Genomic DNA, 21,758 nt, shown 5'->3' with positions numbered 1-21,758 from the left:
GACATTTTAACCTCCTAAGCTTCCTTTTTTTGCCATTAAGATTTTGAGGTTTTAAGATGTTTAAATTCCAGGAGCATGTGCAAGACGAGAAAGTGAATTTTAGAATTAAGGTAATTATATCAGTTTCTTAAAGTTTATAAATACTGATGCATTATGAAATGATTATTTTTCAGTATTTCATTCAAAAGGGATAGGGGCATGAAGTTTTATTTCTTGGCATTATTTTCCTCATGAAACTGAAAAACTGTTAGAAAGCAGGAGGCCAATATTACATGATGACATGAAAATAATGCCTTAAAAATCCAATGTCTCAATATTGGTTATTTTTAAAAAGTTAAGATCTTCCAACTTGTATTTCGTCAGCAGAGTTGCAAAGTATTCCAACCACAGCTCGCTTTGCATTTTCAATAACCCTTACTAGAACTTTCCTTAGTATCATAAATTATCCCAACTGAAGTAAATATTGCATTGCTAAATAACGAGTAGTAGTTAAATAATTATAACTTAAAGTTACATTATAAAATATAAAAAAATAAAAACCATACTAATGAACAAAGCACATGACCTTGTGTTAGTATATAAAATATCCATATAGAAAATTGGTGACCCTCTCCATAGCTTCCTGAATCATGCATCTCATTGGAGTCACTTCATTTACCTCTCAAAATGTTTTGCTTTAAATGTAAAATCAGTACCTCTCCCCACCTAAAGTGCTGTATAACTCACCATGTTACCAATGCAAGCATTTACATCAAGGTAATATTTCATAATATTATGCATACCTCATTGTATTTTGAAGCCACATTGGATTTAGAAATAAATAACATATTCTAAGTTCCGTTCGAAAAGCAGGATTTGAAACTTGAAACAGTAATCTGAGTAATGTATCTTTTTAAAGCCTTAAAAATTAACTAGTAATACAGGAAACAATGACAAGAACACATAAAACCACAGGGTTCAGGCAATATCAAGGATTACTTGGGTACCTAAGAGTAGCAATTCTACTGGGAAAGACCTAGCTTTTAGCCCTCTTCGTCTAAGTGCAGTTCTAGTAATTGACGAATAAGTTTGTCTCTTAACTGTAACGATGGTGGAGGCCACAGAGCACTAGGAAATACACAGGCAGTCGCAGCCAGGCGGCACCGTCAAAAGTAACTCAGGGACCCGCAAGCTATTAAGCCTCACTGAGTGGCACACTCACACCCAGAGAGTCCCTGGGGAACCCAGGGGAATGACATCTGGATGGCCTTTTGATAAGGGTTGAAATTGAACAGCACGGAAACGCCTGAAAAGCCAACGTGATTAATTTGAATATGAACAGTTCTCTGAACCAATGATTCCTTTTATGGTAAGGAAATAAATACACTTCACCATTTTCATTTTAGGTCAGAGGCAGTGCAGCTTGTGTTACAACCGAAAAGAAACATACTAAAGATAAAAGAAAAGAGGATGGTGCTGAAAATAAACACGTTCAGCAGCCACTGTGAGTCAACTTACCCTGACGTGCTTTTCATGAGATGGAGAAGGATGGATGGAAAAAAAAAAGCACACAAACGTTAATGGATATACATTTCCATCCAGAGAAAGCCATGGACCAAAACACGAGCGTCATTTCAGATGTGCGGAAGCTCAGATACGAGGAAGACATGGTGTCTTTTTTTTTTTTTTTAAATTTCACCACGACACACATACTCACTGCGTCCAAAAGCATCAAGTCTGAGGGCAGTTCTAACAGTTGACCAGTAAGTCTGTCTCTTGAAAATGAGCCACTCTGAAACACGCATGACTGTGTTTTCCCAGCCTCTAGTATATCCCAGGAGGAAGTCAGGCAGCTTGTTAAAAACATTCCTTACCTCAGGCCACTTGGGTTAATTTACAAATAGAAGCAGGACCTCAAATAAGCGGTGCTCAGATTCTCACACGGATTTATAAGCTTACTGTTAGAGCTCAAGAAAAATATAGCTGACTCCTGGAGAGGCAGCAACTTGAAGAAAGCACTGGTTCGAGGGTCAAAATATCTGGATTCTAATTCACATATATGGTTTGGTCAAAATTACGAGCAGGGGAGTTCCCGTTGTGGCGCAGCAGAAATGAATCTGACTAGAAACCATGAGGTTGCGGGTTTGATCCCCAGCCTCGCTCAGTGGGTTAAGAATCTGGCTTGGCATGAGCTGTGGTGTAGGTCACAGACGTGGCTTGGATCTGGCATTGCTGTGGCTGTGGTGTAGGCTGGCAGCTGTAGCTCTGATTTGACCTCTAGCCTGGGAAGCTCCATATGCCACTGCGTGGCCCTAAAAAGGAAAAAAAAAAAAAATCACTAGCCGGTTTTGGTGTTCAATTTCCTGAACTTAATTTCAGGCAAAATTTGCACATTCCACATCCATAATTTTATTATTCTAACAAGTGCTGTAACAATCATAATTCCATGCCAGTAATCACATCATGAGAGGTATAACAAATTCTATCTTCTCCCCTTGACACACTAATTCTCCCTCCTCTATCGGAATTGGCAAGATAAATGCTGAGCTTGTACCAACAGGGTGTCTTTCAATAAAAACATTTGTTTATTTGGACGGATGTTTACAAATGTTGCTCTGAGGGAGAAAATGAACTAGAATGGTTCACGAATGTTACTGGAAATCATCACAGAAACATCGATTTAAATGTTGTGTTTGAAGGCGCCCACTTGTTCCCTGGATAGAGTAGAGGCACTGGGAAAATGTGGAATTTAAATAATTCAAAAAAAAATCCATGAGAATATTATTTAAAATATTCCTTACAAGCATAATAGACCAATTCTTAGAAAAATAAAATTCTCACTACAGCTCATAAACTATATTCAGTATAACAAAAAAGAAATTAGGCAAGTTAGAGAGTTCCCTTTTTTATTACACAATCATTATAAAGAAAAGCTGGACGTGCAATGGAACACCCTGCACGTGCCTCCTCCAAACGCATTCATTCAGAGAAACTGTGTATTCTTTTATTAAACGGGCATTTTGAAGAAATGCATGTTCTTTGACCTTAGCTACAGAACAGCTGTGGCAAGCTCTTTAAATTTTCAAATAAACAAAAACATAATTGTCCATGCAAGTCGGCATCACAGTATCCTAAGAAATTTAAGGCAGATTTCTTACATCATACATGAAACAGAAAGACAATTAGAATCCAAAAGAGATAAATTCTAGGTGGTTAAAATGGCTTTCCTGTGGACATACCTGTGAACCCTTTGATGAGTTATGAAAAAGGGCAATTCCTGAGCTCTTCATGAAAATTTCCGGAAGAATTTGGGGCCAGTTATTGGACAAAATAATCTTCCTCAGCCTATCAGCTACCTAGGAATTGCTCTCCAGTAAAACAAGTGGATTAAATCTGTACACAGTGGAATATTAATGTTTCTCACATATTTATCATTTTTAAAATAGGAAACTTAAAACAAGAGAAATTATGAAAATAAACAGCAAACACAAATATAAAGGTATCATTCAAAAGGTATTACTTAGAGTTCTAATATATCTATCAATGTGTATACATTATCTGACTTTTCATAGTTTTTGGGAACTTTCTTCTCCTTCATATCACTTAATCTAAGAGGAATATTGGGCAGCTATTTAACTTTAGAATATTTTAGCACATAACTTTCGAAAAGTATATTCTACAAAGAACCAAAAGCTATGGTCCTAAGTGACTCTAAGAGATTTTGTGATAATATATTATACGTTCACATCATAGGTGATTTATATTTGGAGATTTTTTTTGGTCTGGATAAAGCATCTGATTTTTCTTCTTATAAGAATTGATATTCTTTTCTGCATGCAGTTATTTACAGGAATACATAACATCTTCTTTTCTTTCTACTCTAGATTGTCAAGGTTATGATAATATAAAGAGAGATTTTGTCAAGAGTTAATGTTCTTCAGTTAAAGCTCACTGTAAATAATAGGCAAGCAACAATTTTTCATTAACATAGAAAAAAACTGGTTTTAAGTTGCCCTCTAATGAATAAGATCAATCCAATTAGTGGCCCAATATTTTCCTTGGGAACATCGGCATACATCCAGACACACGGAGACATTATCAACTAACATATGTCTTACATTCCAAAAGAGGATTCTTAAATGCTTAAGAATCACTAACCTTCTAGATCTCCTACTAAATGAATGGGCCTTCTCCTGTTTATAAACTAGTCATCTCTGAATGTGAAACTTCATATGAGAAACACTTTACTAGGCAAACTTCATAGGTAGAATACAGTTGCCTCTTAAGGTTCAAGTTGATGACTCAGAAATTTTTAAAATCAATTATTAACATCAGCTTGAGGAGTGAATGGGTAGTAACTGAAGCAGAAAAGTGGAATGAAGAAAGGATTTCTTTTAATAGGTGAAACTTGAGAATGTTTAAATGCTGCTGGCCACAAGAGAGAAGAGAGCAGAATTTGAAGCTCTAAGTACACGTGGGAAATTGGCACAACATGACTGGGAAAATGGGCAGAGACAGTCTTGGGTAAAAAGAGATTAACCTAGTTTTTTGTAACAAAGCAGGGTGGGGGCAAATGTTAGTGTGAATTTGGAAGCAAATAATTCAGAGGACTCATATAGTCTTTTTTTTTCTCCCTCTAAAGTAGAATGTGGACGCATCCGCAGAAGATGCAGGTCTGAGGACAGTGGAGGGCTCTGGCAAAAGCTGCAGAGTAGAAAGAAGTTTGGTGAGAGAAAAATTGGGGGGTTACTTGGCAGTGTTGAGTTTCCAAATGAAGCTGGTCCAAATTCCTCTATGTTAGCTTTCCCCAGCAGCACAGAGGGGCCCAAATGTAGACGTGGAGAAAGAAAATTCACTGGTAGCTGGAGTTATGATGTGGATGTGACCAAATGAAAGAGAAGAGATGGTATTTTTTGAGTGTGCTGAAATTATGGACACAGAATCCAAGAAAGAAGAGGACAGGAGGAGGCTGATGCCCTGGGAAAGGATAGAAGTTTTAAAAAAGAGGACAGTAGAAGTTGATAAAGCCAGCCAAAAGGAGGAGATAGGAAGGAAAGATATGCCCAAATTAGGACTTCTTTAATAGGAATGATTTAAGGCGATGACAAGATATATACAATATGACAGGTGTCCGACGTGGAGGGAGAAGGACACTGGAAGGAATGAAGCCAGGAGGTTAAGTTGTGAATGGTTGATCTATGCGGATATAAAAGCACTCAGGGGTGATGGTAGAAACTGCTTTATCTATAAAGGCAGATGAGGCACTACAGATAAAAATAGCCAAGCACACATCTAGTGATTCTTACAAATGAAGGAAAATGGTTCAGAAGTTTCAAGTATGGTTCATTATCCACTTTTTCAGAGGTAATGTTTCTTTAAAGTTAATATTGAATTCAAATTGCTAAAGTATTGAAGACTTTAAAAGAGGTTAAGAAATCTTTATTCTTCCAAGAATTCTCTTATTCATTTGCTTAGCAAATGTATCACAGTTCAGACCCAAATTAAAATTTCAATTATGTAGAATCTTTAAAGACATTTAATTGTATGTTTGTATATATGTACATAAAATGTAACATATATACACATATATGCTTGAATTAAAAAGTCTTCTGATATGGAATTTTTTTTTTTACAAACCCTGGCAATAGGATATAGACATTCATTGCCCCTAGAAATGTAAAAACGAGGTAGAGAAGCATGCTTCCTGAAAGGCTAATTTTAAGTAACTATGGGAAAAAAGCACATCTTCAAAAACCTTGTACAAATATCACACAGAGCTCACATGAGATCCTATATTTGCGGAAATAAATGCGGAGAATACTTTCCAGATTAAGAGGTCAGTCATCATTACGTATAAATGTATCTTAATTAGTGACTTTCTTTTAATAAAGGAACTTAATTATCCCTGCTGTTAGATTCTAACTTTGAACGTTTTCCTGGGACAAATAATGTTAGATTGATTCAAGCACGCACTTAAGTTTCTTACACAGCTTATTGATTAGTTGTCGTTTCTATTCTTTCTTACATCAACTTTGGGACATTATGTGTGGCTAATTATATCAGAAAAAAGCAACTTTATAAAACAGCTACACTGCTTTGAAATTACCTCCCCTTCCCATTCTTTAAAAAAAAAAAGGTGTTCGATTTGAATATATTTTTTGCTCATTTTGAAGGATGGGATGAAAGTAAGTATTCTCTGTGGAAAAAAAATGCTACCTTTTTTCAGGATATAAGGAAAATGAAAGATTCTTTTGGACTCCCTATGTAGACTCTTTAAAATGAGATAGGGTTCTCAAGGTCCAGCCGAAACACTGGACTATATACTTTCTAAATTGTGGCCTTATCCTGAGATCCTAAATAATTCAGAGAAGATGAGGCTCAGGAGATTTGCACTTCTGCATAGCACACTACTTGGAAAGCTAAGTTTCTTCATGAGTAGAAGGAAATAGTTTCTACTTCAGAGGCTTTGCGAAAATTAAAAGTGAAAATATAAGTAAAATGTGTAGAACAGTGCAGAGCATACTGCAACGCCTCATTGTGATTATTAAATGTACATTACATACAAAGCAGGTCGCTCTTATCATTATCACTCAAACGATAAGGAGGAAAATGGATCGGGATTTATGCACAAAAGGAGGTAGAAATCATAAACCAGGAGTTCCCTTCGTGGCGCAGTGGTTAACAAATCCGACTAGGAACCATGAGGTTGCGGGTTCGGTCCCTGCCCTTGCTCAGTGGGTTAAGGATCCGGCGTTGCCGTGAGCTGTGGTGTAGGTTGCAGACGCGGCTCGGATCCCGCGTTGCTGTGGCCCTGGCGTTGGCTGGTGGCTACAGCTCCGGTTGGACCCCTAGCCTGGGAACCTCCATATGCTGCGGGAGTAGCCCAAGAAATGGCAAAAAGACCAAAAAAAAAAAGAAATCATAAACCAGAAACCGATATTAAGTATGTTAAGAACATAACGTGCAAGATGGGAAGTAGAGAGAGATTAAGTTGGTGAGATAAAGAGAGACCAGATCATATAGGGATTTGGGGGCTATATAGAGGCATTTCGACCTTATTCTAGGGATGGCAGGGAATGATTGGGAGATTTTAGGCAAGTTTAGAGATATGATTTCGATGGATCTCTTCAGCTGACCTGTGAAGAACGGAGTAAAGAAGGCAAGACAAAGTACAGAGATTATTTTAGAATAATGGCTTCAGAAATAAAGGAAGAAAATCAGCACAGTTGAGAGATTTATAAAAGCTCGTGTCCAGACTGGTTCGGGTTAGGGTTAGGTGACAATGATTGCGTACAGAGGTGCAGAGTGGAAAAGTAAGGACAAGGCAGAAGAGGGGCGAAGATGAAGCCCAGGTATCTGGTTTGTCTTCAGGGGGAAGTCACTGGCCTAGGTCCTCTTCAATACTCCCGGGTCTTTTTCTTCACACTAGAGTTCTTTGTCCACTCAGTTTCTCTTCAATTCTTCAGAACATTTGTTTTGTGTATGTACACTATGCCAGACACTGCAAATGTTTAAAAAAGCAGAGGTTCTGAGTCCAGTTCTCTGAATTCGGTTCCCTGAATTACGCAGAGAGTCACAGACTCCTGGGCAGGGATAATTTAAGGAGTATGTAATCCACTCTCTCAACTGGAATTTGAATCCCTCCTATGATAATCTTGCACATACACGTGTTCGGCAGGTCTGTGTTGGACTTAGTCATGGGGAGCCACGCTCTCAAGGGGTCAATTCTTTCTTTCCAGATATGTGACTGTTAGCAGTTCTCGCCTAGACTCAGGCAAATTTACCTGTAACAACCTCTCACTTTTGGCCCAAGATCTTACTGTATAGCCATAAAGAAGACATCTTATTGCCTTTTTTTTTTTTTTTTTTCCTGAATCTTTGTCTTCCACACTCCACACATTCCCGATTATTTCCAAAGAAAGGTACAGTTTGGTATCTTCCTCTGCAAATATGCTGCTTTGCGTACATCTGCTTCAAGCGTATTTCTTAGAAAGAACACAATATCCAGCTAGGATCTGGTCAGTGAATAGAATTTTGGCCTTATCAGTTGCTTTTTGGATACTGAAAATCAATGATGTTTAACAGGCATTGCTAACTTGTCTTTTTTTTGCAGGAACTTTTTTTTCTGAGGAGCTTCAGTCAAACTTTACGCATCTCTTTATACACAAGTAATCAATATGTACGATTATGAAGTTGGATGCAGGTTTATATAAACAACTATTAAATTTCATCTTGTAAGATTTGCTTCTCTTTGTAAGGTCTTCCTTAAAATCCTTTATCTAAAACTTAACTATGTCTTCTAGCTTCATGCCTTTACAAATCTGATATCCTGATTTAAATCAAATACAAAAAGTGCTTCCATTTCACCCGTCGTCAAGTTGCTTGCTCGGCTCCTTTGATTACAACGGCCCCATCAGTTATATTTCCATGTTAGTGTAATTCTAATCTCACGTTCATTTAGAAAGTAATTGAAATACCTCTCTAAACTCAATGTATGGTATTTCTATAGCATTTTTCCTCATCTACCTGTCTAGAAAATGTTTGATAAGTTCAAGGACACAGCTTATTCTTAAGGAACTCCATTTACTCTTGGTGATCAATAGTCCCCTTTCTTATTGTTCAAAAATAATCTAATAGATGTTTTACACTTAAAAGGGGGACTAATGGTAAGGTGACCATCTTTGGCTTGAAGAATATCCTTTAAACAAGAATATTAGGTGGCTTTAGGCTCATGACACTTTTCTCATTGTGCTCGAAGGCCAGAGACTTAGAGGAAGGATCATCGTCAGTGAAACACTTAAATGAAATAATTTGCTTTTGTTACCGTCTCTCTACAGGCTCTTTGAAGAATGGAGCTGTAGAGGTCAAATAGCAGTAGTTTCTAACACAATTCTTGGGACGTAATAGGCACTGAGTAAGTGACTGAAAAATTATCACTTGCATCTTCCATTCATCCAGGATTTTCTTATAATGACTAATAATATGGGTTTATTTCGAAAAGGAGGTCATTTTTCCAGTACATGTAACTACTTTGAGTTTTCGTTTACTATTACTAATCCTTATTTTATTCTTTTCATTTTTCATGGGCAGGAAATACTGAGCCCATACAAGGCTTCTGGTTCTACTCTGTACTCTATTAGCATTGTACCGCAGGCTCCATGCTCTTTCCATTCCTGTATATATGGAGTACTTTGGTTTTCGTTAGATTTCATTTTTTCCCAACAAATTTCAAAGGATTTTGGCCTTTGGCCTTTGGATATTCTTACTTTTTAGGTTCAAGGCATTCTTAGAGTTGTCTCTGCCTGCGTCTTGGCAGGCCTATCTATGGTCAAATGGGAAGGCAATGACAGTCCTAGCGCAGGCAGAAAAGACAAACTTCTGGAGTTCCAAGTGGGAAAGTGAAACATATTTTACCAGATAAATATTGAGAGCCCTGGGTTTCGGGTCTGAAATAGTCTACTTTATTAGATCTTTTGGAGTTGGTGGCCCAGGAGGGTTCCTCTCTAACCATGTCTGTGCTAAAGGAACCCTGGACTAGAACTGATCCAAGTACAAATATCTCTTCCACATTAGACCAATCAGATTCTTTCACCTTGGAATTTTAAAACGTCAAATAGAAAATATAAGTTCTTGACAACACTCTACAGAAACATTACATAATCTGTTTTAGTTGGAGATTTTAGAATTGCTCTGGCTCTGCTATTTCTGAGATTTTCTATCTACCAGTAAATCCCCCTTTCTTGCTTTGTCCAGTCAAATGTAGTTCCTGTAACATGCTTAAAAATATTTTTTTTGTGTGTGTGTGTGGCGGAAGCAAAGATATTTACCTTCCATACATATGACATTATTTAGATGGGAAAATGTATTCAATGCTTCTAATACATGTCTTAAAATTAACCTCTGGAATACAACTCGTTATAAGCTTAACTTGGCACAGAGACAATAAATATTTACGAAATGAAAGAATGTTGTGAAATTTCTGTAATACTTTTAATTATGAATATTTTCAGTGACATTTATTTGGCTTAGAGACATGCAAACTCTGAAACTTTCAAATGCCAAAGATTAAAAGTGCCAAGTCTCAAAACACATTAAAGTTGATGCTCTGAAGGAGACCCTTAGGATTGCAATGGAAATAAATTAACTAAATCTATAGAGCTAGCTTTTATGTCTTTGAAGTTCTAACATAAAGATTCATTGGTAGTGATTAACTGTGACTGTTATGCTCCAAGGATAAAACTGCTACTCTGGAGGATGCTGCTGAGAGCTGAGTTGGAATGCTAATTTCATTTTAATGATGGTGAAAAATTGATTTCACATATGAAATCCATATTCATTTAGCAGTGATATCCATTCAGTAGAACACAGCAAATCCAACATATAATAATATATTACCTATATTACAACTAAAGATTGGAAATGATAAATTAGTCAGAATATTAATATTCATATGGTATCTTTCAGTTTAGTCTCAAGATGCAGAAGACTTCAACTCACATATATATTTTAATAAAAAAATTACACAGTGTTAACTATAGGAGGAAAACATTAGCAGATAAAAATGGATGCAAATATTTCAGGATTTATATTTCTGGAGCTAAGTAACATTCATGGGTATTCTGTCAACTTTGAACATGTTCACTGTCTATCAAGAACTGTCATGAGAAGTGTATTACTACTGAAATTGGCAACTGTATTCTCATAAGTCTCCGTAAAAATAAGCTTCTTAGAATCAAAATTAAGTTTAGAGATAAAAATATTTTAGGTCAATAAAGTTTGACTCTCTTTCTTTCTTTCTTTTCTCTCTCTTTTCTTCTTTCTTTTCTTTCTCTCTTCTTTCTTTCCTCTCTCTCTTTCTTTCTCCTCTTTTTTCTTCTTTCCTTTTTTCTTTTTCTGTCTTTTCTTCTTTCTTTCTTCTTTTCTTTCTCTTCTTTCTTCTTTCTTTCTTTCTTTCTTTCTTTCTTTCTTTTTTCTTTCTTTCTCTTCCTCTCCATCCTTCTTCATTCCGTTTTTCTTTGTTCTTTCTTTCTTGCTTTCTTTCTTATTTTCTTTCATTTTCTTCTTCTGTTATTTTCTTTTTTCTTCTTTCTTTCTTTCTTTTTCTTTCTTTCTCTTTTTCTTTATCTTTTTCTTTCTTCTTTATTCTTTTTCTTTTTCTTTCTTTCTCTTCTTTTCTCTCCTTCCTTCCTGTCTTTTCCTTCTTTCTCTCACCTCTCTTTCTTTCTCTTTCTTTCTTTCTTTCTGGCTGCCCTGACAGCATATGGACGTTTCCAGGCCAAGGGTCGAATCCCAGCTGCATCTGGGACCTATGCCATAGCTGTGGCAAATGCAGGATCCTTAATCCACTGTGCCACAGCAGAAACTCCCAAGTGACTCTTTCCTTTTTCCTTTTTATGGCTGCACCTGTGGCATATGGAATTCCCAGGCCTGGGATTGAATCAGAGTTGCAGCTGATACCTACGCCACTGCTAAGGCAACACTGGATCCGAGCCTCATCTGCAACCTATGCGGAAGCTTGTGGCAATGTCAGATCCTTAACCTACTGAGTGAAGCCAGGGATTGAATCCTTATCTTCACGGAGACAATGTAAGGTTCTTAACCTGCTGAGCCACAACGGGAGTTCCGCAAATGATTTTTTATGTTTCATTCTTCCACTTTATACTTTCAATCTAAAGACTTGATAGGAGTTCTCCTTGTGGTGCAGTAGGTTAAGTACCTGACTGCAGTGGCTCAGGTCGCTATGGAGGTACAGTTTGATCCCCAGCCTCGTGCAGTGGGTTAAGGATCCTGCACTGCCACAGCTGTGGTGTAGGTCACAGCTGTGACTCAGATTTGATCCCTGGGCTGAGATCTTCCATATGCCACAGGGTATGGTACCAAAAAAAAAAAAAAGTCATTTGAATATAAATGTACTTATGACATTTCTGAATTTCCAAGAGAAAGGGAAACTCTTAAACTTTCAGGGAGGGAGACAGAGAGAGAGAGAGAGAGAGGAAAAAGAAATCCTACATGTAATACACAAAAGAATGACAATCAATTGACATCAAATATAACTGGAAGCCAGGAGATTAGTATCTTAAAGTTTTGAGGGAAAACTATCTTAAAACAACAGTTTTAAAATTTTCAATTAATTTTAGGTATACAATATATTTACAGATTTCTGAGGATTTAGGAAGTTAGTCATAAACTTTATCAACACATTTCTAGATATGGTGAAATGGGAAACTGGCTCCGAAATATATTCCAGGAGAAAAAAAGTTATGAAATCTAGAGAGATATTACTATAAACACTCTGATATTTGTAAAGTTCTCTTTTAGGCAAAGATTCTAATGACATAAAATTTCCATTCCTTCTTTGTGAGTTCATAGTTCTTCATGCTAGAGTAACATATTTATGGAATCAAAATATTGCAGATGATATTTTTAAGGAGAGGCAGGGCTTATACTTGTATATCTTGGGAATCTGTGACTATTCAGCTCTTCTGTGTCAGGTAACTTTATTTAATTTGAGGGTTCCATTTTAGGATCCCCCCTTTTTCCATATACTTAAATCACGTGCTAACAGGGTTTTTTTTCTTTTCTTTTTTTTTTTTTTCAGGGCCACATCCACGACATATGGAGTTTCCCAGGCTAGGGGTCTGGCCTACACCACAGTCACAGCAACACCAGATCCAAGCCACGTCTGCAAGCTACACCACAGCTCAGGGCAGCGCTGGATCCTTAACCCACTAAGCAAGACCACGGATCGAACCCACAACCTCATGGTTCCTAGTTGGATTCATTTCTGCTGTGCCACAATAGGAACTCCCATGTCCTAACAGTTTTATCAGTAATAAAGCTGAAATTTTCATCTCTTATTGTCTGACTCTTTGGTCTATCAGCAAATAAATTCTAAACTTTTGGCAAAGAACAGAATTTCTATTTACTGGGTCTTCTAGATTCTAAGTGAACTTTGGAAAGTAGCGCAATTAAAGAACATTCAGAAATTGAGGTTTTTGGTAGGTTGGATGATACAAGATTTTGACACTGCAGTAGCTTCTATTCTGCTGTGCAGTTAGTTTTTGGAGTTGGGTGGATGACTTTAATTGGCCATCCTGAGCAAGTAGCTTTAGGTTTTAGCCTAAAACATTTTTTGGAGAGCTAAGAAAGGAAACAGTTCTTGAAGATCAGGATGACAGGTATAAAAATGAAGTGGCAAAGTTTTCAGGTCATGCCTCAGAAATGGGAAAGATGTTCAGTTTGTTTAAAACAAAAAAGATATTTGCCTTCCAATGAAATCAAACAAAGTATGATGGAAAAGATTTCAGACACATTGAGAAAACTCTGGAGAATCACAATTTTAACACAGAGACATATATTGAGACAAATAAGTGATTCTATCCTTAGGAGATAGGAGATTAGGAGAACTATGCCATAGGCTAAGAAAAACTAGTCAAATTTTAAAGGGGAAGGCCAGACAAATTCATGCGAAGTATTCAAAGAATTACAAGATGTTTCAGTTTGACACAATTATTGTAGGCATTAATCATACTCTATATAAGCCTGCTGAAGAAATTTATAGAATTGAAGTTTAAGGGAAAGTACAGCCAAGATAAGTTGTAGAAAAAACGAGGTAGGCAGAACAGCAGATTGACTTTAGGCCTTAAAATCAGGTGTCATTCTGAGGAAAGAATTGCACCTGCATGATAACACACAACTCCAGCAGATAATACTCAAGAATTTTTAGAACAGTGGTTGCTTTAGCAGATCTGATAGTGATGATTTTCTACTTCTTATCACAAGACAGCAGCCAGAAATATAAGAAAAACAAATGTCTGCACCAGACAGCAAAGTAAAAGCAGAACAAAGTAGGAACACAGTTCTAGTAAGATGTTCTAATCTGTGCATGTTTAATTAGCTGGGTGGTAAATGTACCTCAAATTAGACCTTTGTTTGGTGCTGCCAAAGCTGCAAATTTTTGAACTTTGCAAGAATTTGGAATGTCTTGAATGCTGCTCTCTGAAAGTGTCTTCCCCATATGGCTTTTTAAAATGTGTCATAAGTAACTTATTTAAAGAAGATTTCTCCTAATTAAATTTACATCCACAGATTGTCAATGGTAGATACCTGGTATCCTAGTAAAATAGTGTCCTAGTTTAAAACAAGATTTCTCTCCGGTTCTGCTGTTCCCACAGAGATGAATGAATCTCTGATAGGAACTTTGGGGACAGTCATCATTGGTCTAGGTAGTATGTCCTGGACACATCATTCTGCTTGGTCAAAGGATAGCATATAGAAAAACAATTAATAGGAAACCAAATCATTGAGACTATCTATGCATGAAAAATCCATAGGGTTCAACATTTTGAAATAGTTTGTTCCATTTTTATATATTTTTCAATGGAATTTACTTGAATTTTTCTCCATCTTAAAAGCAGACCAGTAAACACGAAGTGTAAACAGAAGAGAGTATGATTACTTGAAGCATGCTAAAGAGGAGGTACTATCTTTTAAAAAAGAAAATTGGAATCGCTTAAATAGAATTTTAAATACTTTAGAAAATTTGAGAACATGTGGCCAATGTTTAATCGTAGGTAATAACTTTGATAGAAATAAATTTTGAAACTACGTCATTTAAAAATAATTTGTCTCGCTTATATAAAATCCATTACATGGGGACACTTCATTCTCTGATAACCCAGAAAGCAAGCCATGGTACTATGGAAGTTCTAAATAAGTGTTAGCACTTACTTATATATATATCTTATAAATATAGGTTGCATGTTTATGCTCATAGAGCTTTGGTGTAAGACAGTCAGTAATATGAGATACACTTAGGCCTGTACATCATTAATTAACAATATCTTGCCTTGTTGGATCCATTTTAACCCAAATCCTATTACTTTATAGGAAATAGTTGTGCTAAGAAATGTTAGCCTTTATTCTTATAGATATATGTTCTTAATATTCAAAACAAGTATTCTATTTACGATGTTTAAAAATTATATTTTGTCAAAACATACTGCAAAATAAAACAATAAAGTCAAACATAGTAAGATCTTCAAACTGAGTCCAGAACTCAAATCACTTTCTGACTATGGGGATACTTAGGATATAAGAAATATAATTAATACTTAATAAGATTAATATCAAATCAATCCAACAGTGTATAAACATAACAATTGCTAAACATTAATTCTAAATATATGATTATGTTAAATCATTGTATAATTGGAATTTTTAACTTTAGTAGCTGTTAAAAAGGATATTTAGTAGCTGTTTAAAAGGAACTATGTGAGGCATTGTCTCAATATTACCTTATAAGAAATATGAAAACTGGTCAGATTGTCATTATTTGTAAATATTTCATTTTGGAAAAAATGAAAATTAGCTTTTAAGAGAAATAAACTAAGTACATTAGCCAGGCTGAGTTTTGATTAATCTTATTCCTTTAGATTTAAAGTAATTTCAAATAAAGTGAAAGTTCTTTAGACTTCAAATAAATTTTAATATCAAAGGATATCTTTAGAAGATTTTTTCTTAATAAATAACTGTAAAATATAAAACATCGATAAACATCTTCCGAGACAGATGGTGATAATATTTAAATATATTTTTGAGTGATCAGTAATGAAAGAGAAAATATTTATTAATATGGAATGTGAGCATTTAATTGTATTCAAGAAATAATGCTCCCAAGGTCACTTCTTTTTTCTGCACAGCATGTCTACTAAATTTGGATATAAATCTAGCTTTAGTAAGTAGAACATTAATGACACAATTAGACTAGTGAACGCTTCTTAACTTGTAAGTACATATTTCTTCATTATTAGTAAATACCTGCACAGCACGTGAGAAGGCAAAATATGAGGTAAATTAATTAGCCTGACTCATGATCACATGCACATGTTTGTCGCAGTAATGATAACTATAGCCATGAACACTGTTGCATAGGAAGGAAGGTAAATAGGAAAACTATGAACCCTGCAAGAAAGACTTGAGAGGGAGGGTGAGAAGTAACCCACCAACAGGTTCTGGAATCAGGAGAAATTCTTTGTCTTTTAAAGAACACAGCCTAAAGGTGCTATTTCATCACTGAAAATGTTACTCTGACTTTAAAAAAATATGTTATTTATGGACTTGCTTTCTACAGCTTTCCCAAACTGCCAGTTTCGCAAGTCATTTAAATGTTCCATATTACATGTGAATGAAAAAATACACTATCAGTTTCCTGACAGATGCAAAACAATCTGCTGTGCGTCTAAAATAAGTGTATATTCCACCAGTCAGAGAAACACTCTCCTTTTTAAATACTCCATTTTAAGGGAAGGTCCTTTAATTGTTGTGAGAGAAAACATGAAGTTGGATGGTATGATCTCTCATTTCATTATACCAAATTAATACTGAATTTAACATCAAATGGAATAGTACATTAGCTGTAAGCCTGCATTTAAATATTCTAAATACACATGAGTTTTGAAAGACATACTTTGATCTCTTAGAAAAAAACTGTTTATTTCTACTATAGACCAAAGAGTTTTTATTTTAATAAAATTATAACCATGAAACTGAAACACTGAAGTTTTAGGGAACACCAGGACAATATTAGCTTCTGTCTATTGTTTTGTTTCCAATTATTCTCTCTCCCTCTCTCTCTCTCTCTCTTTTTTTGGACCACACTGCTAGCATGTGGAAGATCCTGGGTCAGGGATGGAACCCAAGCCACTGCAGTGACCTGAGCCATAGCAATGGCAACAATGGATCCTTGACCTACTGAGCCACCAGGGAACTCACCAATCATTCTCTTTTTAATTCCCCGCAATGATAAAAAGTAAGTAAAAGAAAAAGAAGGAAAAAATCTCCAAACCTACTTTTTCTTCAGTCTTCTATCCTTCTCAGCTTGAGTTCCAAGTTTGCCTAACCCCAAGGACTCCTGAGCTGCAGCTTCCGTCTCCATAAAGCCTCCTGTGAAGAAGTAACTATTCAAATTAGGTTGGATACCTGGTGACAGTTTTGAAATTAAATTCTTAAAAGTTTTTTGAGCATCTGTTTAGTATCTTTTTTTTTTCTTTTTTGGACTGTCTTTGCATTTCCAACAGAATGTACATACAATGAATGACAAGGACATATAAACATACACTGGGAAAATGGGGGGAAAAAAGTTACCTATTGGTTACCATTCACCTGCACCTCGTAGCAACATATTACACGTGGCCAGCACGTTATATTACAAACGCCAGAATATGTAGTCTGCAAGCCTTGAGGTCTATTTTTCTACTTTTCTCATGAAAAATGAAGGCAGGTGTGAGTTTTCTCAACACTTGAAGCATTCACAATTTTTTCATGGATATAGGTCTTCAACTCCAAGTGGAGAGAATGGAGAAGCATCTGCTGAGTTACAAAAACTTTTTGTATCCTGATCTGTAACTCTTTCTGCTCACCTGGCTGACTCCTATGTCCCTTACTACAAATCTGACTTCTAGACTTTCTTATGCTCTGGCAGACTTTGTTTTATTTTGTAATTTCTATAATAATATCGGGAAAAAATTCTAAATCTTTCTTCAAAAGACCCTGGAAAGAATTGTTTTTACCTAGTAGGTCACAAATTATTTGATTTAATGTTCAGTTTTATTGACCTTGAGATATATGCAATATATATAATCTTGGGATAAAAAGAGAAAGAAGCAAAGTATGCTGGGCATCAAATAATTTTTAAAAGGCAGTTATTTCATTCAGTATTTCTAATATATCATTGTTTTATAACTTATATGTTGTAATTGAAAAATGGGAACTTCGTTTCTGGGCTCTATTTTCCCTTTGCAGTGTGAAAAACATGGAGTCAAACTAAATGAAAATTGCTCACTATTTTTAAGTGAGTTAAGGTATATGAGGTATATAAAAATATGTATATTTTTACTGGAAGAGATTTAAATTCCATTTAAGCCCAAGATTAAATAGAAAGATTTAAGCTAATACTAACTCTTAAAGAGACAACACAAAAACATTCAGCAATATGTCAGTAAATAAGTACTCTTAAAGATGATTTTGTTGTAATTGTTTTTCATAATTTATTTTAGCAAATAATTTAAATACTAAATACTATTAATTCTGGAGTACTGACATATATGAGTTAATCTCACAGTCTAGTAACTGTTACTTAACTGGATAATTATAGGAAAGGCCTCTTGTTTGCAAATATATTGACTGCTGTCTAGATCTTATTCAGGGATTCACAGTTTGAGGACTGAAATTTATTATATTCAATTATATACATATGCAATTAATACTTAAAGAACTTTTTATTGTGAATGATTTTCATTGTCGATATTAGGAAAGTCATCCACTGGCTGACTGAAGTTCTCTTGGGGAAGATTTTTAAATGTAGGATGTTTCAATTACGCACAGTGAGTATATATTTTCATTTTATTTCTCTCATTGGTATACTTGCCCTACTGTACATCCATGAATTATTAGTCACCATCTGAAATTAACAATAAAATTTTTCTCTTGAAATATAAATGGAAATGAATAATGATTCACTTAAAAGTTACAAAATTCTTGATCAGTCCAGATGGGGACATGGAGATGGATTAAGTAGACCCATTTCATAAACAATGAGACATTTTCAACCACCACGTGGTTGAATGAATCAGGCATTTTATTCTTCAGAGCCAAGAACGTATAAATTATGACTCATTTTTTTCCCCAGGAACCCAACATTTTAATTAGAGAACATTTTAAAAAACTGAAAGCTCTGGAAAGGAAACAAAGAAAGCTCTAGAAGAATTTTGTGAGTCAACAGTAGACTCAGAAAAAATAATATTAGACTTCTCCTCTCATAAATAAAAGAATCAGGAACTTAGATATACTCTTGTTTACTTCAGAATCTAATACACTTTTGGAGTTCCCGTTGTAGCTCAGTGGTTAACGAATCCGACTAGGAACCATGAGGTTGCGGGTTCGGTCCCTGCCCTTGCTCAGTGGGTTAACGATCTGGCGTTGCCATGAGCTGTGGTGTAGGTTGCAGACGCGGCTCGGATCCTGCGTTGCTGTGGCTCTGGCATAGGCTGGTGGCTACAGCTCCGATTAGACCCCTAGCCTGGGAACCTCCATATGCTGCAGGAGTGGCCCAAAGAAAGAGCAAAAAGACAAAAGACAAAAAAAAAAAAAAAGAATCTAATACACTTTGAAAAGTATTTAATAAAGAATTGTGGGAGTTCCTGTCGTGGCTCAGCAGAAATGAATCTGACTAGCATCCATGAGCACGCGGGTTCAATCCCTGGCCTCGCTCAGTGGATTAAGGATCTGGTGTTGCCATGAGCTGTGGTGTAGGTCGCAGACGTAGCTTGGATCCTGTGTTGCTTTGGCTGTGGTGCAGGCTGGAGGCTACAGTTCCGATTTGACCCCTAGTCTGGGAACCTCCATATGCCATGGGACTGCCCTAAAAAGACAAAAAAAAAAAAATTTTGGCCATATCCTGTTTGAAAATATCAATAGAAAATGGCACTTAAGGCCATGGAAGGCAAATTATTTTTGAGCAGTGTATGTAGAACTATATCCTTAAGCAGGAGCAGAAGTCTTATTATGCGCATTTTTTTTCTTTTTACAGCTGGCCCTATGGCATATGGAGGTTCCTGGGCTAGGGGTCAAATCAGAGCAGGAGCTGCCATCCTACACCACAGCTTGCAGCAACTCTGGACCCTTAATCCACTGAGTAAGGCTAGGGATTGAACCCATATCCTCATGGAGACTATGTTGGGTTCTTAACCCACTGAGCCACAATGGGAACTCCTACTTATGTGCATTTTTAAAGCCCAAATAAAATATTTCTAGATGAGAAGAACATTCTTTATAGAATTGATCCAGTTGCCTCATAAATCCCAGCTTGATCTTTCCAACTACCTGACCTGGTAAGGGTGACCTCAGCCAAACCAGCTTACACACTCTTTGACTCTATGGGTAATGCTCTAAGTCTAGCGAAAGTCTACTTCATCTTTTTCCCCAGGCATCAGTGGGCTCCTATGGCTGTGTGGACTTTAGGAATATCTACTCATCTTTACCAATGTTTTATTCACCAGTCACATGTGGCTACTGAGCACTGAAAATGTGGCTAGTGAAAATTAAGTGCTCCGAGTATAAAACATGCACAAGATATTTCAAACTTAGTGCAAAAAAGAAATAAGATATCTCATTACAAATTTTATATTGATTATATGTTTGAGTATTTTCTATATTGGTTTAAATAAAATGCATTATTAAAATTAATCTCAACTGTCTCTTTTTACTTATCTTAATATGGCTACTAGAAAATTAAAAATTTTATAGGTAACTCATATTTGTGACTTGCATTGTATTTCTGATGGACAGTGCTATGTACTAGTGGTTCTGTACTGGAGACAGTACTGGTTGGAGATATCTCTTCATTTGGATTGTGAAGGCAAATATCTCTATATTACCTGGGCCTTAGATTCCATTCAGGGTAATTTATATCATGGTGGCCCTTGAGGTACAAGTCTGTAGGGATTTCTGGCCAAGACCCACATTGCAAAGTCTCTCTCTCTCCATCTGTCCCCCAGAGTTTCCTGCTATTGCATTAAAAAAAGGAACTTTAATTCCAGAAAGATTAAGACTACAATCTGCTGCTGCTGAGTGATTTCACCTTTCTTCTACCTGACCTCTCTATGGTATGAATGCACACCACTCATTTTGATTTTAAACACACTTGGATTTATAAAGTATCATTTAAATGTTCATGTCTACTACTCTGTTGGTTCTCTGGGGGGTGTGTCGAGGCACTGTGCCGGGCTCATAAACGGTACGTAACAGATGCATATTCGTAACTGCTGCCAAACACTGCTTTCTTCAAAAGAAGACCCTTCCTCTGTCCAGAGCCATGACTCATCTCTGACTGATACGCTGGGAATTTCTACTGCATTTGCTAATTTCCTAACATCTAGCAACAATCTGAATTTGGGGGTAAAGGCCAGCATAGCCACCCAAATTTTATGTGTAGAAAGGTGCTTCCTACATAATGTCGGTGCAGTGTGGATGCTACTTCTGTCATCGTGAAATCATTTTCTTCATTACGCTGATTATAGGAGATCAGGTATTTTAGACCATTATAATATAATCGGATAGAGGACCGTAAAGGAAAGAGAACTGCAATTTAGCAAGCAAAACAATCTTTTTGAAATGCATTCCTTTCGTATACCTTTAACGGAAACTTGCAAGATATACATGCATATATAGTAGCATCTGTGATTAGGGAAACGACATGTATAACTTACACATTTTATTTTCTGGTTTTGCATATATTTTCTGCCTGTATAATTGATATGTCTTTTGCTGCATTTTGATCAACTCTCCATTCTTAAAAATCTCTTTGTGTTGGATTTTTGTCTCCCCTTTGCAATGCCTCTTTTCTTTACGTTACCATTCACTGTTAACATCTGCTAGGGTGATTACATGTGTCCTATGCTTTTGCCTTTACAGTAATTATTCTTAGGGCTTTCTGAAGACACGGGAGAGCTGGTGTTTCCCAGGTAGTAAATGTGTTAAAAGTCAGATGGAGCAGATGACTCCCTCGGAAGCAGTGAAAGTTTTAACATCACTACCTCTTTACACACTATTACCATTTTCCTGAACAGGTAAACTGCCTCCAGACATGATACTTGATTGCTCTTACTCCTCATTCTTGCTTCTGCTTGGATACCTGTCCCTGGAACCTGGATCATTTCATTTGTGTGTTTCTTCTGCTTCAAACTGCTGCCTCCTAATCTCTGCACTTCCAGTCTCTCCAC

General features: G+C 36.2%; 1 protein-coding gene across 1 annotated transcript in view; it reads right to left on the bottom strand.

Moving 5' to 3' along the window:
• Positions 1–21,758, bottom strand: part of PPFIA2 (PTPRF interacting protein alpha 2) — a 464,313-nt gene that overhangs the window by 40,597 nt on the left and 401,958 nt on the right. The window contains exon 21 of the mRNA XM_047788357.1: positions 16,830–16,923. Coding sequence (XP_047644313.1) covers positions 16,830–16,923 — 94 coding nt within the window. The remainder of the gene's footprint in view (positions 1–16,829; positions 16,924–21,758) is intronic.

The sequence above is a fragment of the Phacochoerus africanus genome, chromosome 7 (genome assembly GCF_016906955.1).
Source record: "Phacochoerus africanus isolate WHEZ1 chromosome 7, ROS_Pafr_v1, whole genome shotgun sequence".
Taxonomy (NCBI): domain Eukaryota; kingdom Metazoa; phylum Chordata; class Mammalia; order Artiodactyla; family Suidae; genus Phacochoerus; species Phacochoerus africanus.
The sequence above is the reverse complement of the archived record's forward strand: the minus strand, read 5'-3'. Positions and strand labels throughout refer to the sequence as shown.